The 15,509-nt window shown below is 46.8% G+C and overlaps 1 protein-coding gene across 1 annotated transcript in view; it reads right to left on the reverse strand.

The window, feature by feature from the left end:
* LOC147737957 (uncharacterized) overlaps positions 1 to 15,509 on the reverse strand; it is a 168,181-nt gene that overhangs the window by 20,238 nt on the left and 132,434 nt on the right. The window contains 1 exon segment of the mRNA XM_086925004.1: positions 13,797 to 14,573. Within this exon segment, the coding sequence (XP_086781130.1) occupies positions 13,797 to 14,573 (777 nt within the window).

A 15,509-nucleotide genomic window follows, 5' to 3' on the forward strand; every position in this document is an offset into this window, starting at 1 on the left:
TTCATCCAGATGTTGCACCACACGCACAATGCTACGAACAATACTAACTGCTCAGTGTTTGGAATTATGCCAGCTCATCAAAACAAGCATTTGCAATGCAATAAGTCTTGCATTATAAACGTTTGAGCTGTTGGCATTGCTAATAATAATGCAGCATTAGCAGCTCAAAGATTCAGTAATGTGAGACCTATTGTATTGCAATTTTATTTATATAGCATGAACTTGAGTGAAAGGTGTATATTTATGTTGGATTGAGTACAGTGTAATTATGTGTTGTGTTATGTGGCACAGAATGGTATTGGGTGGAGTGTACTTATCTTGCATTAAGTAGAGTAATTATGTGATGTGCAATTATGTAGTACTGAGTGGTATGTGGTGAGTATTTATGTTGTATTGAATACAGTATAATTATGTGGTACTGAGTGAAATTATGTTGAGTGTAGTTATGTACTCTACTCAATGCAACATAAATACACCCCTCATACCACTCAGTACCATACAATTACAAACCACATATTTACACACTAATCAATGCAACATAAATACTCTCCACGTCATAACACTCAATAACCAATCATTACACAACAAATATTTACAACACATATTTACACTCTACTCAATACAACATAACTACACTCAACATAATACCACTCAGTACCACATATGCTTGTTTCAAGGGTTGTGGTCAGTTTCAGATATTGTACTGCAGTTAGTTTCATGTACTGTGATCAGTTTCAGGTATTGTGGCTGATTTGAAGACCTGTGGTCGGTTTTATGCTGTGTAGTTAGTTTGAGGCAGTCAGGTGCTAGTGTTATTTTATTATTAGCAATGCCAACTAAGACAGAGACGAAAATAACGAAAAGGCAGAAATAGGCACTAGAAAGATGCTGGTAGAGGGGGCAGTGAGAAGCGGCACCGTATTAAAGGATAATAAGGAAAACAACAAGGGGGTAGCGGTACAATCACTTTTGAGTAAAGAAAATGAGAGAATAAGCAAACCATCTGGCTGCAGAAGAGCTAAGAGAAACATGGGGCGAGCGAGAGAGCACGAGAAACCGGCAGGTGGAAGATCCCCTTTAAAGAGCATAGGAAATAAGAAAGTAAATGACACATCGGGATGAGTAAGAGAAACAGGAGGGATAAGATCACCTTTGAGTAGGGAAAATGAAAGAAGAAGTCAAACATCTGGGTAGGGAGGAAAAACGGCAGTGTGAGTAGGAGAAGCAGCAGAGGGTGAGATTCATAGGTTTGGGAGGGGGCATTATTGGGAGAACCTGGGTAGACACTGGAGACAGGCACCGAGGAGGCTGAATAAATAGGTCAGCAAGTAGCGATATAATTGAAAGAAGGGTAGAAAGCGATACAGAACGATGTACAGAGAGGGACGCCCATAATAAGGGAGGCGAAGGAAAGGTACGGAGTCAGAAAAAGAATGGGAGAGATGCAAGGAGCAGAGAGAAGAAAGGCAATAGAGCGTAGAGGCAGACAGAAAGAGAGAGACAGAAACTAGGAGGGTCATGGGTGAGTGACAGTGAGGTGAGGAGTGATTGCCAGGAGGGACAAGGGTGACTGTCCCTCCTGGCCATGGGGGTGAAGGGCGTGTGCCAGAGAGGTGAGGAGTGAGTGCAAGGGAGATGAGACGTAAGAGTCAGGAGGGTCATGGGTGAGTGCCAGGAAGGGTGAGTGCCGAGAAGGGGAAGTATGAGTGCCATGGGTGAGGGGTAGCTGCCAGGCCAGGGGGTGAAGGGCTAGTGCCACGGAGGTGAATGTTGAGTGCCAGGTCAGGGGGATGAAGGGTGAGTGCCAGGGAGATGATGATTGAGGGCCATGGAGGTGAGATGTAAGAGTCAGGAGGGGCAAAGGTTAGTGCCAGGGAGGGGAAGGGTGAGTGCAAGGGGTGAAGGGTAACTGCCAGGCAAGGGGAATGAAGGGCTTGTGCCATGGAGGTGAAGGGTGAGTGCCAAGGGGGTGAGTAATGAAAACCAGGAGGGACATGGGTGAGTGTCAGGGAGGTGAAGGATATGTGCCAGGGAGGGGAAGTATGAGTACCAGGGGGTTCGAGGGTGAGTGTCAGGGAAGTGACAGTTGAGTGTGATGGAGAGTCAATGCTGAGTGCTAGAGAGGGAGATGGGTCAGTGCCAGGTGTGAGGAGTGACTGCCAGGCCTGAGGGGTGAAGGGTGAGTGCCAGAGAGGTGAGGGGTGAGTGACAGACTGCAAACATTAGTGAGCTGGGGTCTAGAAGGAGGTGCGAAGATCATCACCCGGTGTGTGTCAGGCTGGGACGCACCAGTCCTAGGCCAGACTTGGGTGGATGCAAGAACCTCTGAAAGGCGGGTGCCAAGTCACTCGTAACCTTAGTACAGGAGTGGGGTGCGCAGGAGAGAGTAACATCTTCAAACAAGAAACTATTCAAAATCCTAAAAAAAACTCCACTTTATGATCTTGCAACTTTATGTGGAAAAGAATGAGCAAATGAATGGGCTTACGTAGTAGACTTGCAGCTTGTTACAGCAATTTATTTTGATAATGTTTGCATTGCAAATAAGCCAAAGGTAACACAATTTGAATTAGTAACGAGATTCGCAATGAACTAGCAACAAGTATTAGTTATGCAGCACAATATCCTTGGTGCAACAACTTCAACTGTTTCATGGCTAAACACTTATAAGGTCCCAAAGGCGAGAACTATTGGTTATGCCAATGCTTGTTTATTCAGCACAGCAGATCAAAACGTGTACAGCGTCAGAAACGTTTCGGCTTCAAAAGCCTTTTTCCCAACGCCTGCGCCAGAAAGCCCTTCCTATCTACACTGACACTTCAACGCTGAAAATGGAAAAAGGATTCTATGAATCTCTTGCAGCCATGTTGGAATACTCCAGTTCATACGCATTGAGCATAATTTGCCTATACATTTAAATCCCTTCTCTGCAACTGTAATTGTTGCTGCCTAATGCCCCAGTGGGCCAAATACTGATTGTTACAGATAGTAATCAAAGTAACGACGTGCACCTAAAGGCATAACAATGAAACTCAAATAAGATATTGAATCATTGACACAATTAGAGTCTTACTCAAGTCCTGATTTGAGTACGAATGTAATTATGTCAACCTGTTAAAAATGTCCTAGTTTAAACATAGCATGTAGGGAATTTGCGAGTTTCAGCGCTGTCTTAGATCTAATATGCATACTTCATGTACATAATTATTCAGTATTCTCTATTTTTTTATTCAATTTCTTATTTGAGTTTCATATTTATGCTTTTAGGTGCAAATCGTTACTCTGATTAGACTCTGTGATAATCAGTATTTGGCCCACTGCGGCATTAGCCAGCAGCAATTACAGTTACCGAGTAGGAATTCAATGTATAAGCATACTCTGCACAATACATATGAGTATTCCAACAAGGCCACTACAGATTCATAGAATCCATTTCCATTTTCAGTGTTAAAGTGTTGGTGTAAATAGGAAGTGCTTTTTGTGCGCATGCGTCGTGAAAAGGGCTTTAGAATTTTAAATGCGTCTGTCGCTGCACACTCTTTGAACGGCCGTGCCGAATAAACAACGTACCACTACTTGGAGTGTCGTTCTGTAATTTAACTTCTACAGAAGTCCTTGGTGTGTGTGTGTGTGTGTGTGTGTGTGTATATTTATATGGTCCAGTAGAAGGCTGGGTGCCGAAATACATAGGCTGTACGTCTTTTTGCACTAAGGAAAAAATAAGAAAATAAAGAAAGTTTAAACTGCATCCGAGTCTGCAGCGCTGTGTCTTCTCATTGGAGGTAGCAAGATGGTGTGGATATATATATATTCCAAACACAACTCCTCAGTTTCTGGAAGCCCACACCCCTAGCAGGGCAGCATTGGTGGCGAGAAACTGCAACGCACCATTTATTAAAACAGCGTCCAAGACAGAAAAAAAGCAGTTCACCTGGTTCCAGGAGTTTACAAACATGTGAGATGTGACAAAAAGAGTGAGTGAAAATATAGAAACAGCTCTTTCCTACTGTATTTATTTGTCTGTATTTGTTCATGCATGTGTAAGTACAAATAGATAGGAGTGAGATTGAAATGATGTGGAAAATATGTCTGAAAGAGATAGTGGGGGATAAGAGATGTGGCTTATATACAAAGGAAAAAACTACATTTTCTAAGGATCTAATTACAGATTGTCTAGCGTTAGATCATAGTATGAAAATACCAAAATACCATGGCTGTGTCACATTTCAAAACTTTTGATAAAATGTGAAATAAGCACAGACAACCCCATAAGCATACGAGAATATTGTAAAAGCGACCTGAAATTCAGATATATTACTGCCACAGAACATGATAGGGATAGGACGATTAGGCAAAAACAGACAGTGGCAGCTTACTGTGAACGCCCATACATGAGGGGTACTCAGTTATATCTTCTCTTGGTTCAGAACGTCCAGCACAGATTTTATCTGACCAGGCTAAGGATGAGCACTTTACATTATTTATTTGCCTTTCCAAGAACTGAGAAATGGCACAGAACTCTGCCCCCTTGCCCATGTGATGGTAAAACCTCACAGTCCACTCTGCACTTTATTCTCTTTTGCCCCTTTTATATGGATATTCGAAAAACTGTATTAAAACCACTATTTAAAAAAAATATGCTTTTTAAGTATAAGGATGCGTTTTAATTTTATTTGCAGCTTGGACACTATAAAATTATAAGCTCTGTAATCTGCTTCATACAACAATCAATTAGAAAAAGAAAAGATTATGCACTTTTGGACGCTCTGCTGTATGAAAAAGATGAGTAATACCTTTCATTAATCGCATTCTTTTGCACTGATCGCACTTGCACTTTATTGTATGAACTAGTGGTAGATTGTATTTTTGAAAAATGGATTTGTTATTTTATTGTGTTATTTTCCCCCTGAAGTCTAAATTTGCATATATTTTATCATAATTAATCTTACCTCATGAAATATAGACAGAATGTATTTTCTTTTAGATACATGTGTGTTAGTATGCTTTTATGGTGTTTGCCTTGTTGTCACCGAATACAGCTGTTTTGATTTGAGATAGGAGTTTCCATAAAAGCTAAATGTGTGCTTGTATGTGTGAGAGACAAGTTTGTATGTGTGGGCCACAGAGAGGGGGTAGATAATTGTGCAGTGTGTGTGAGTGTAAGAGAAAAATGTAATGTGTGTGGGTAAAAGAAAGCTTGAGTCAGTTTGTGCATATGTCAATGTGTGAGTGAGACAGAAATACAGAAAAGTGTTGCTGTAGGAGTCTGTGAGAGAATAGAACTTTGTGTGAAAGTGATTCAGAAATGATATATAGGTGTGTGTGAGAGAAAGGAGACAGAAGAATTGGGTAGTGTGTGTGTGTGTATGAGAGAGATAAGAGAACGAAGCTATAGAGTCTGCATAAGGATGGTGTATGTGTATATACGTGAGGCAGAGGGTGTGTGAGAGAGGAAGATTGAGGTTAGTGGGTGTATGAGAGTTTGTGATTCAAGAGAACGAAGCTATAGAGTCTGCATAAGGATGGTGTATGTGTATATACGTGAGGCAGAGGGTGTGTGAGAGGAAGATTGAGGTTAGTGGGTGTATGAGAGTTTGTGATTCTTTGTGAGAAACTGCATGTGTCTGTGAGGTAGAGTGTGCTTTTGTCAGAAACCAAATATATTATGTGTGTGTAAGACGGTAGTCAAGTGGAGGAGTGTGTGTGAAAGTGAAAGAATGTATGAGAGCAAGAGACTTAGCTTGAGGCAGTACATATGTGTGTGCGTGTATTTGTGTGTAAGGGCAGAGGTAGTTGGTGTGTGCTTGCAAGATAGAAAGAATGCATGTGAGGCAGGTGGTGTGTGAAAGAGAAAAGAGCGAGCATAGAGAGTAGTGCATCTTTATGTACAAGATAGTGAGAAAGACATGTGAAGGGTGCGTTTGTGAGAGGAACATAAGGTAGTGTGTGTGTGTGTGTATGAGAGACAAAATAATGTGGGTGTACCTTAGCATAAGAGTGTTTGTGAGAGATGGTGAGAGCACATGTGTGATAGAGAGTAAGATTTATATGTCTGTGAAAGACAGTGAGCGTGTATTTATGTAAGAGGGAAATTGTGCCAGGGAGACAAAATAGTGAGTCAGTAAGAGGTAGAGTGTGGATCTGTCAGAGTCAAAGAGGGTGTGTGTGAGTGAAAGATATGGTAGACTGTGTGAGACATTGGGATGTGTGTGAGAAGGAACGTGTGTGTGTGTGTGTGTATGTGTGTCTCAAAATAATGTGGGTGTACCTTAGCATCCAAGTGTATGTTTGTGAGAGATGGTGAGAACAGGTGTGAGAGAGGAAGATTTGTATGTCTGTGAAAGACAGTGTGTATTTATGTGTGAGGGAAATTGTGTCAGGGAGACAAAATAGTGTAAAATGTAGAGTGTGGGTCTGTGAGAGTTAAAGAGGGTGTGTGGAAGTGAAAGATATGGTAGAATGAGTGTGAGATTGGGATGTATGTGAGAAGGAACATGTGTGTGTGTGTGAGCAAAAGAGAGTTAGGGGGTCTGTGTCAGTGGGGTACAAAAATAACCTGTGCGTTTTTAAAAAAGCGATTGGAGAACGATGTGTCATGTGTGCAGGCGTGTTAAAAAGGGACATAGAAAGGAGGAAGAGCATGTGTGTATATGTGTGTGTGCGAGCAGCGGGGTGGGGCTTTTGGGGGTGTAGACCATGACATTAAGTTTATATGCAATACATGTGTTCAGTCTAGAACTACAGTTCCTGATTTATGCTAGTAATGTGCTGTGATCTGGGCAGACGTGCTAAGTTTCGATGCCCGCTCTCCCCTCTGAAGGTACCGATACATACTTATGAGAGAGGAGGGTGTTTGCGTGTGAGAGGGAGAGGGGGGGGGTAGGTTTCAAATTAGGTTTGTGGAAGGCATATTGAGTACAGAATATTTAGATGAGAACTTTTTATTGCTACGGTGGGATCATATGATGGTTAGAACTGTTCACGTGACAGCGCTGTAATTACGGCTTCGAATAGCCAGGCAACTTGCTTGTGCGCATACACGCTCATGTGTGCGTGCTTCTTAGCCATTTTATACATAATTACTTGAGATGGTAAAAAGAGTGTATCACAATATTCAAAAACAAACGATGAGCGAAAGTTCGTATGTTTACGAATACCTGTAATTATTTGTAAATTACATCATGTTGGACTTGGCCCTTTTTCCTGAAATATTTCACTTTTCGCTCCCCTAATTCAGGATGTCCCCCCATTGTAACGAAGTTATATAGGCCTTGTGAGGTTGAGATGTTAAAATCAAGGCTAAGGTGCAGGTGCTCTCTTCCCCTAAGATGGCTGCCACTGACCCCTGCTACTGCAGCGTGGTCTTTTTAGGCGCACTCTAGTAGCCAGGAGCTGGCTGGAACCCTTAAACATTGTTGCAATGCCAGCCTGCCCATAGCTGGAGTTAGGAAGCTCCTGGAACCTTACAGAATAGGGGAGTAGACACCAACTGCCAACTGTCGCTATAAAAGGAAAGGGACGGAAACTTTCTAGTCAGTTGGGGCACCACTGACCTGGGGGACCCTCCGCAGGAGACTTAGGCGGTAAGGCCTAGTCAGGAACCTATGCTACTGGGGGAGACAGGGTTGAGGCGCTATCCACCAAGCTGTGTGAGGAACACTGAACTAGCCCACTGATTTGGCCCAGCGGGAGGGGAACCCAGGGACCTCCTGAAGTGATCTGCTGAGGAAACTTGACCAGCCTTCAACTCAAACCCCCCACCTCTCTTCAAGAAACTTCTACCAAGGGAGTAGGAACCAGCTAGCGCCAAAAAGACCTTCTCACTGCCCACAGGACTGGTGGGGAATCAACCAGGTATTGGCGCTGTGTCACCCCCCTGCGCTCCCTGACTTCACCTGGGTCCCTTCTGCTGTTCCGCCACTGTCGTGTGGCCTGTCCTGGGCTATCTGACCTGCAAATCTGTCTGATCCCCCTTGAGAAGCGCTTTGAACTGCTGACTGGCTAGTGCTGTGCCCCCCCTTGAGAAGCGCTACTGCGTGGAGACCCTCGGTGGGCCCTAAGAGTGCGGCCCGAGGCGCGATTGTGAATTGCCCCCAAAGCGATACGAGGATCGAGCGCTTTAACTACCAGGTGCTCCTCAGCGGTGCCCCCTTGTCGCGCTGTCCACCAAGCGTGCTCCTGAACTTACTGCTTCAGCCCAGGAGCCCTTTGAGCCATGCCGACATAGTTGCGGCCCAGCACCTTCTCCGAGATGCCAGCGCCACCTTCTGCACCCCTCGGCGGCCCCCGGAGCCAGGAGAGGGCCGCCGTGAAATCTTGTCAGGCCGCAGTAGGCCTCGCTAGACCTGAAGCCGGGATCTGGCGTCACGTGACGGGGGTGCCTGTGTTGACTCCGCCCCCGCCGTGTGCTGATTGGATCCCTGTGCTGTGCCCCTGCGAGCCGCTCTGCTATTGGCGGTCGCTGGGCGCCTTGGCCTCCCATTGGTTCCTGGTCCCTGCAGGCAATGAGGGAGGACCGGGACCGGCACTGACACCTGCGTGGGGGCTCGCGAAGAGGACCGGAACCCCCGCCCGCCCCGACTTCACCGGAGGGCTCAGAAGGAACCCAAGAGCCTTCAATACCACCGGAGGGCGCAGTAGGGAGAGCGCGCTTCCGGGTATCACCCCTCAGTGTACTGAACCTTCGCAAGGGCCCAAACAGGGGCCGAAGAAGTAAGGTAAACCCCGGACCAAGACCGCCCTCCCCGCGGGAGGCTGTAGTTGGGCCCCGTTGGCCCCGATAAGTACTGAGGACTGGGCAGGAGCCCTGTGTCATTAGTGGAGCCCTAAAGGGGGCTCTTGTGACTATCCATAAGGAAAGTTAACCCCTTAGTAGAGGAAAGGTTATTCTGTTATGGTGGCCTGATTGTTAATGGAATTGTCATGCTTAGCTCCTGAGAGTAATGTCCTGCCTATTCTGACCAATAGAAATGCTAATTTCTAATTATTGAATTGCTTTATTCCAGCCTGGTGAAATGCACTACATTTGCTGATAAATGGCTTATCTTCGCAGCTAGGAAATGTTTACCCTCCATTTAGTGACTGCTGCTGAGTAATTAAATGTTATTTAAATGTCTTAAAAGGGAATTCCTTGCAGGTGCTGACTAGGAGCAAGGCTGTTACCAGGCCTACAGTTATTTGATATTTATGTATTTAAGTATTTTTTGCTGAGTAATGCAAAGCCTGTGTTTTAAAGGAAAGGCAATGAGTTAATGCTGCTGTGATTTTTGACTGCCCTGATTCTAATCCCAGATAAAACTTATTTATTTGAATCAAGCATTCTGGTGTGGACTCAGTCTTTGCGTGCTCTTATTGGCTCAGTGGATGTGTGTGCTGTATAGTCACTTAACACCTAAGCTGTGGGTGCCTGTCTGCTCGGTCCAAGCTACCCCTCCCGGGGACCTAGCGAACCCAGTTCCTAAACGTCACATCTGAGGTTCATGTAAATAAGTCTGTATTCGTGTCTATTAGCCATCTATAGACATCTATAATTGGGTACATTGAACCGCACAGGAAACAGACTTCCCGCGCTTTCATTTACGAGTGGCGCAAAGTGGACGTTGGGGAAATCTATAGCAAAGGAAGTAGCAAGCCATATAATTGCTGAGTTCCAGTCCCGTCTGTTTTGGCCAAGGGCTGTTTTTAGTGTGTTTTGCACATGGCACTGAACAAATAGTTTCTTACCTATCATTGTAGTTTTGCAGCTTGAAGATCTTTCTGGATTCACTATGCTGTGCATTATTCCGCGGTCTTGTGGTTGGGTCCGGAATCGTAGTCTTTTCTTTTTTTTTGTAGCCCAGGTGGGCGTCGACATCCCATCTTTTGGTGTATTTCCGGTGACGTCAGCATGCTTCCTGCGGAAGCTCCCACTCCTGGGCGCCATCTTCGGATTCTTTTTTCTCGTGTTTGTTCTGTTACCGAAGTTATGGCAATGTTCAACCAAATTATTCACCGCTTTAGCCTCCAAGGTTTGTTATTCCAAGTATTGTCTTTGTTTAAACCCCCTTTTCTCTTCAGCCTCATCTTTCTGGCGGAGGTGGGTGGGTTCACTAGTGAATCCAGAAAGATCTTCAAGCTGCAAAACTACACAGACAGGTAAGAAACTATTCGTTTTGCAGCCTGAATCTTTCTGGATTCACTATGTTGTGCATAGACTTTGCAGCGGTTTCTCATGTTTGTGGCGGCTGGGTGGAAGATGAGCGTTGGTTATTGAATATGTGTTGAAGCACCTTTTGTCCGACTTGTGCTTCCTTGTTCATCTGTATATCCACACAGTAGTGCTTCGTGAACGTGTGCACTGAAGCCCATGTTGCCGCCAGGCATATGTCCTGAATGGGTGTGTTGGCTAGGAAGGCTATTGTAGCTCCCTTTTTCCTGGTAGAGTGGGCATGTGTCCCCCCTGCTAGTTCCTGTCTTGTCCGCTTGTGGCAGAACTGTATTGTTTGGGCGATCCATTGCGCAATTGTTCCTTTAGTTACTGGTTTCCCCATGAAACTGTTAGCGAAGGACACAAAGAACTGATTTGTCTTCTTGTGTCCCTTTGTTCTCTCAATGTAGTGCATGACTGCCCTTCTTGCGTCTAGGGTGTGCAGAGCCCGTTCGGCGCTTGTGGCCGGTTTCTGGAAGAAGCTTGGTATTTGTATAGTCTGGTTCATGTGGAACCTTGACACCACCTTTGGCATGAAGTGTGGGTCGGTTCTCATTACCACCCTATCGTTGTGAATCTGGATGTAGGGTTCTTGTAGCGTTAGCGCCTGTAGCTCGCTCACTCTGCGCAGTGAGGTGATTGCTACCAGGAAAGCTGTTTTCATGGTTAGCATTTCTAGGGCTGCTTTGTGAATTGGCTCAAAAGGCTCTTTCATGAGCTCCGTTAGGACTAGATTAAGGTTCCATGCAAGTGGCGGCACCCTTTTTGGTGGTGCAATCCTCTTTGCTCACTCCGGGAATCGCTTAACCACCTGTGATGTGAAGAAACTCTTACATGTTTCCCCTCTTGTGTAAGCGACTATCGCTGCCAAGTGAACTCTCAATGAGGATGAGCTTAGTGTTTTGTCGAGCAGGTGTGTGAGGTATTTTAGCACTGTTGAGTCCTTCTGCATCTTATTATGCAGCCTTTCCCTTCTGCACCACAGTGTGAATCTCTCCCATTTTGATACGTAGCATTTTCGTGTACTGGGCCTCCGTGCCTCCCGAAGCACCCTCAGGGTGTTTTTTGGTAGTTTCAGATGCGCAAATTCTATGTCCTCAGGAGCCACACTACTAGGCTCGGGCTCTCTGGCTCTGGGTGCAGCACCTCTCCGTTTTGCATGGAGAGTAGGTCTTTTCTCCTCCCGAACCTGTGGGGTGCACTCTGTACCATCTCCATGATCTGTGAATACCATGTCTGCCTGGCCCACTGCGGTGCGACCAGTATCAGTGTCATGTTGCTCGTTCTACACTTGCTGAGTACCTTGTGCATCAGCGGTATCGGGGGGAAAGCATAAGCAAATGTCCTCGACCAGTCTATCCATAGGGCATTCCCCGGGGACCCCTCCCCGGGTAGCCTGGATACAAAGTTTCGGCAGTTTGCATTCTGGCGTGTTGCAAATAGGTCCACCGACGGTGTCCCCCACCTGTCGAACAGCCTCCTTGTTTCTTGTGCATTGAGTTCCCGCTCGTGGGATGCCGGTGTCTGTCTGCTGAGCTAATCTGCCTCTACATTGGCCTTCCCTGGTAGATTTTATGGCTAGCAGGTCTATCTTGAGTGGGATGGCCCATGCCCATATCTCCTGCGTTAGCTTCGAAAGCGGGTTGATTGCGTCCCACCCTGCTTGTTGATGTAGAACATCGCTGTTGTGTTGTCTGTCTGTATCAACACTCTCTGGTTGTACAGCTTTGTCTGGAAGGCTTTTATAGCGAGGAAAACTGTCTTCAACCCCAGATAATTGATGTGTCTGACCGCATCTGCTGGTGTCCACAGACCCCCTCACTCTGAGTTTCTCCATGTGAGCTCCCCATCCTTTCTGGGATGCATCTGTGGTGATGGTCACTATTGGCGTTGGTGGCGTCAGAGGCTTCCCCCTTGTTAGGTTCCCCATGTTCCACCATGCCATCTCTTTCTGCACTGAGTGCGTTACAACCACTAGATCCTCCCAACGACCTGTAGCTTGTGACCATTGCTCCTGCAGCCATTCCTGTAAGGGTCTCATGTGTAGCCGTACATTTCGCACTAGGTGTATGCATGATGCCATCATGCCCATGATTTTGCTCGCTGTCCTCACTGTCCGAGCTTGCCCCTTCTGAAGCGCCAAGATACTCCCTGGAGTCAAGTCTGTGCTAAATAAGAGTCCATTACATTACTTTACATTACATTCTGGAAGAGTTGCGTCTCCTTCACTAGTGCTGCCTCTCTCTTTTTGCTCGGAAACACCTTGCTTTGTAAGGTGTCGATCTGTGCTCCCAGGAAGATTTTTATTTGCTCCGGTTCCATTGAGGATTTCCCCCAGTGGATGGAGAATCCCAGGTTCATCAGTGTGCTTGTCACCCTCTGTGCGTGCTGCTTGCACGTTCTGTATGAGCTTGCTTTTATTAGCCAGTCGTCCAGGTAAGGGTATACGTGTATGCCCTCCCTTCGTAGGTGTGCTGGGACTGTTGCGAAGCACTTTGTGAAGAACCTTGGTGCTGATTTGAGTCAGAACGCCAGGGTTGTGAACTGGTAGTGAGTGGTCTTCTCCGATGATGAATCTGAGCAGATAATTGTGCCCTCTGTTCATTGGGATGTGCAGGTAGGCATTCTTGAGGTCTATGGTGACCATGAAGTCTCCGCTTTGCAATTGAGGAACTACCTCTTGTAGGGAGGTCATTTTGAACTTTTGCGTTCTTATGAATTTGTTTAAGAATCTTAGTTCTAGGATGGGTCTCATCGTTTCGTCTACTTTTGGCACCAGAAAGTATGTTGAGTACACGGCCATGTTCCTTTCTCTGTAAGGCACTGGTTCTTTGGCCTGCTTTTGCAGGAGCTCTTTTGCTTCCTTTTGAAGTATCTCTAGGTCTTTCCTTGATAGCTTCTTCTTTTTGGCTTTCTGTTTGCTGGTTTCCTTTCCAACTCTATGCAGTACCCGAACTGTATGATGTTGAGTACCCATTTGTCTGAAGTTATCCTCTTCCACTCCTGGAAGAAGTGCTTTAGTCTTCTTCCCACTGGTCTTACATGCTCGCGGGTGTTTAATTCGCGTAACTCCTGTGTGTAGTGTTTGTGCTCCACCCTGGGAGTTTTTGCTTGGGTGGGCACATGGACTTTGATTAAGACACTTAGAGGGGGGTTGTTGTCCCCCTCTCCTATTCTGTCCACATCCATTCCCTCTCCCGCTAAAGGACTGGCCTCTCTGCTGGTACTGCCAGGACTGTTTTTGCTGCCCTTGCTGTGACTGGGTGTCTGCCTGATGGACTTGTTGGAACGCCTGGTGTGAAGTTCCTGGTTGGTTACCTCCCCTCCCGTTAGGTCTTCGCGAGGGGGTGCCTCTTTTAGTGCCTCTGAACTGCAATGCTCCCATGGATCTTGCTGTCTTGTTATCCTTTTTCAGTTGGCTGAGCTTCTCATCTACTGGGGCCCCGAACAGCGTCTCTCCATTGAACGGGGTGTTCAGGATGCTGTGTTGCACTTCTGGCTTGAAGCCTGAAATCTTGAGCCAGGCTTGTCTCCTTTCCGTGATGCCCATCATCATGAGCCTGCTGGAGGTGTCTGCTCCATCTAGGGCGGTTTTGATGCAAGAGTTTGCCACATTCTTCCCCTCCTCGACAAGGTTTTCAGCTCTTTGCTTGAATTCCTGAGGCATGTTCTTTAATAACTGGCCCAGTTCATCCAGGATCTGGTGCTGGTGCCTGTTGAGCAGCGCGTTGGAATTTGCCATGCGCCAGTGCGTTGCGCCATTCCGTTCAATTCTGCCCACGAGGTCCATTCCCCTGCTTTCTTTGTCTGGAGGTCGCCCTGAAGTAGTAGACACATTGGCCCTCTTCCTTGCCGTGGCTGCAATGATGGAATCTGCTGAGACCGATCCCTGGATGTAGGGTGGGTCCTTGGAGGAATGCTTATACTTTTTCGCCGTCCTGGGAGTGACGGCTTTGCATGTTGCAGGCTCCTTGAAAGCCTCTTTCCCCTGTGCCATTACGCTTTCGAGCATGGGCAGGTACTGGCTCCTAGTTTGTGTGGGGAGCAGTGTCTCTAGAAGGAAGTCTGCCTTCTGCTTCTCTTCGTCGAGTTTTACCTTGAAAACTGCAGCTGCATTTCTGATGACTGTGTTGTAAACCCCAATGTCATCCGGCAGCGAGTGCCTCGAAGGATACGTGTTGACGCCCTCTTCTGGGCTCTCTGTGTCGACGTCTTGCCATTCTATCTCCTGAGTCTCCGAGGAGGCAGACCCGAGGAGTGTCCTGCGGTCGTCGTCTCCTTTATAGTCGTAGTAGGAGGCTTCTTCTTGTTCTGGATCGTCAAAATCCTCGAAGTTCTCAGACTGTCCTTCAACGTCATAGTCCTCCTCCTCCGCTATCTCGACCACCTGTAGCTTAGGCTTTGTCAGGATTATGAAGTCTTTCATCCTGGCGTCGAATTCTTTCTTTCGCTGCAGGATGTTCTCCATCTCGGCCTCGAGCCGTCTCTTCTTTTTCTCCATTTTAGCAGCGTGGTCTGCGCCGAATGGTTCAGCCGGCCTTTTCGGCGGACAGTCGGCGCCGAGCCAACCTTCGGCGTCCAAGGTTTCAGTGCTGAGCTGACTTTTGGGTCCTTTGTCGGCGCCGAAGTGCTCTTCGGGTCTTTTTCCCTCGGCGTCGAACGCTCCTTTTCGGGGACGTTTTTCGACGTCTTTTCATCAGCTCTCGGCGCCGGGGAGTCCTTCTCAGAGGATTCGCTGGGCCTGGGTGTAGCTGCGGACGCCGAAGTCTATGGCGTCGGCGCTTTCAAGGTTTTCGCCTCATTTCTTCAAGACTCAGGGTCTCTCGGGAGTCTTGGGGCCATAAAGTCTCCTACCTTCTTAGAAGTCTTCGTATTATCGGTCTCTACGACCATGTAGCCATCATCTTCGGCGGCGTTGTTGTCCTCCTCGTCTAATGATAGCCCCAGGCCTCGAAGGGACGGTGGCTGGCCCTTGCCCTGCATGCTGGCGTTGGCTACCCTCTGTCTCGCTCTAACTCGAAGAGTCTTTGCGTGAAGGCAGAGCAGGCGTTGCAGTCCTCGCTCTCGTGGTCGACCGGTAGACAAAGGTTGCAAACCGGGTGCTGGTCCTTCTGCGCGTACTTGTGGTGGCAGTTACAGCAGAACTTGAAAGGAGTGTTGTCCATCTCATGCGTTCAGGCGTCCCCCTGAGCGTGCATTCCCCGATGGACATCGAAGTGCTTGAAGTTTTTTTCTTCCTTCGTCGTCCTCTTCGATGAAGTAGTCTCCTATAGTCTTCCCAATATCTTTTCGTCCAAAAACTGCGTGTTTTTCATCTTCTTTC

Source organism: Lissotriton vulgaris, chromosome 1_1, assembly GCF_964263255.1.
Source record: "Lissotriton vulgaris chromosome 1_1, aLisVul1.2, whole genome shotgun sequence".
NCBI classification, from domain to species: domain Eukaryota; kingdom Metazoa; phylum Chordata; class Amphibia; order Caudata; family Salamandridae; genus Lissotriton; species Lissotriton vulgaris.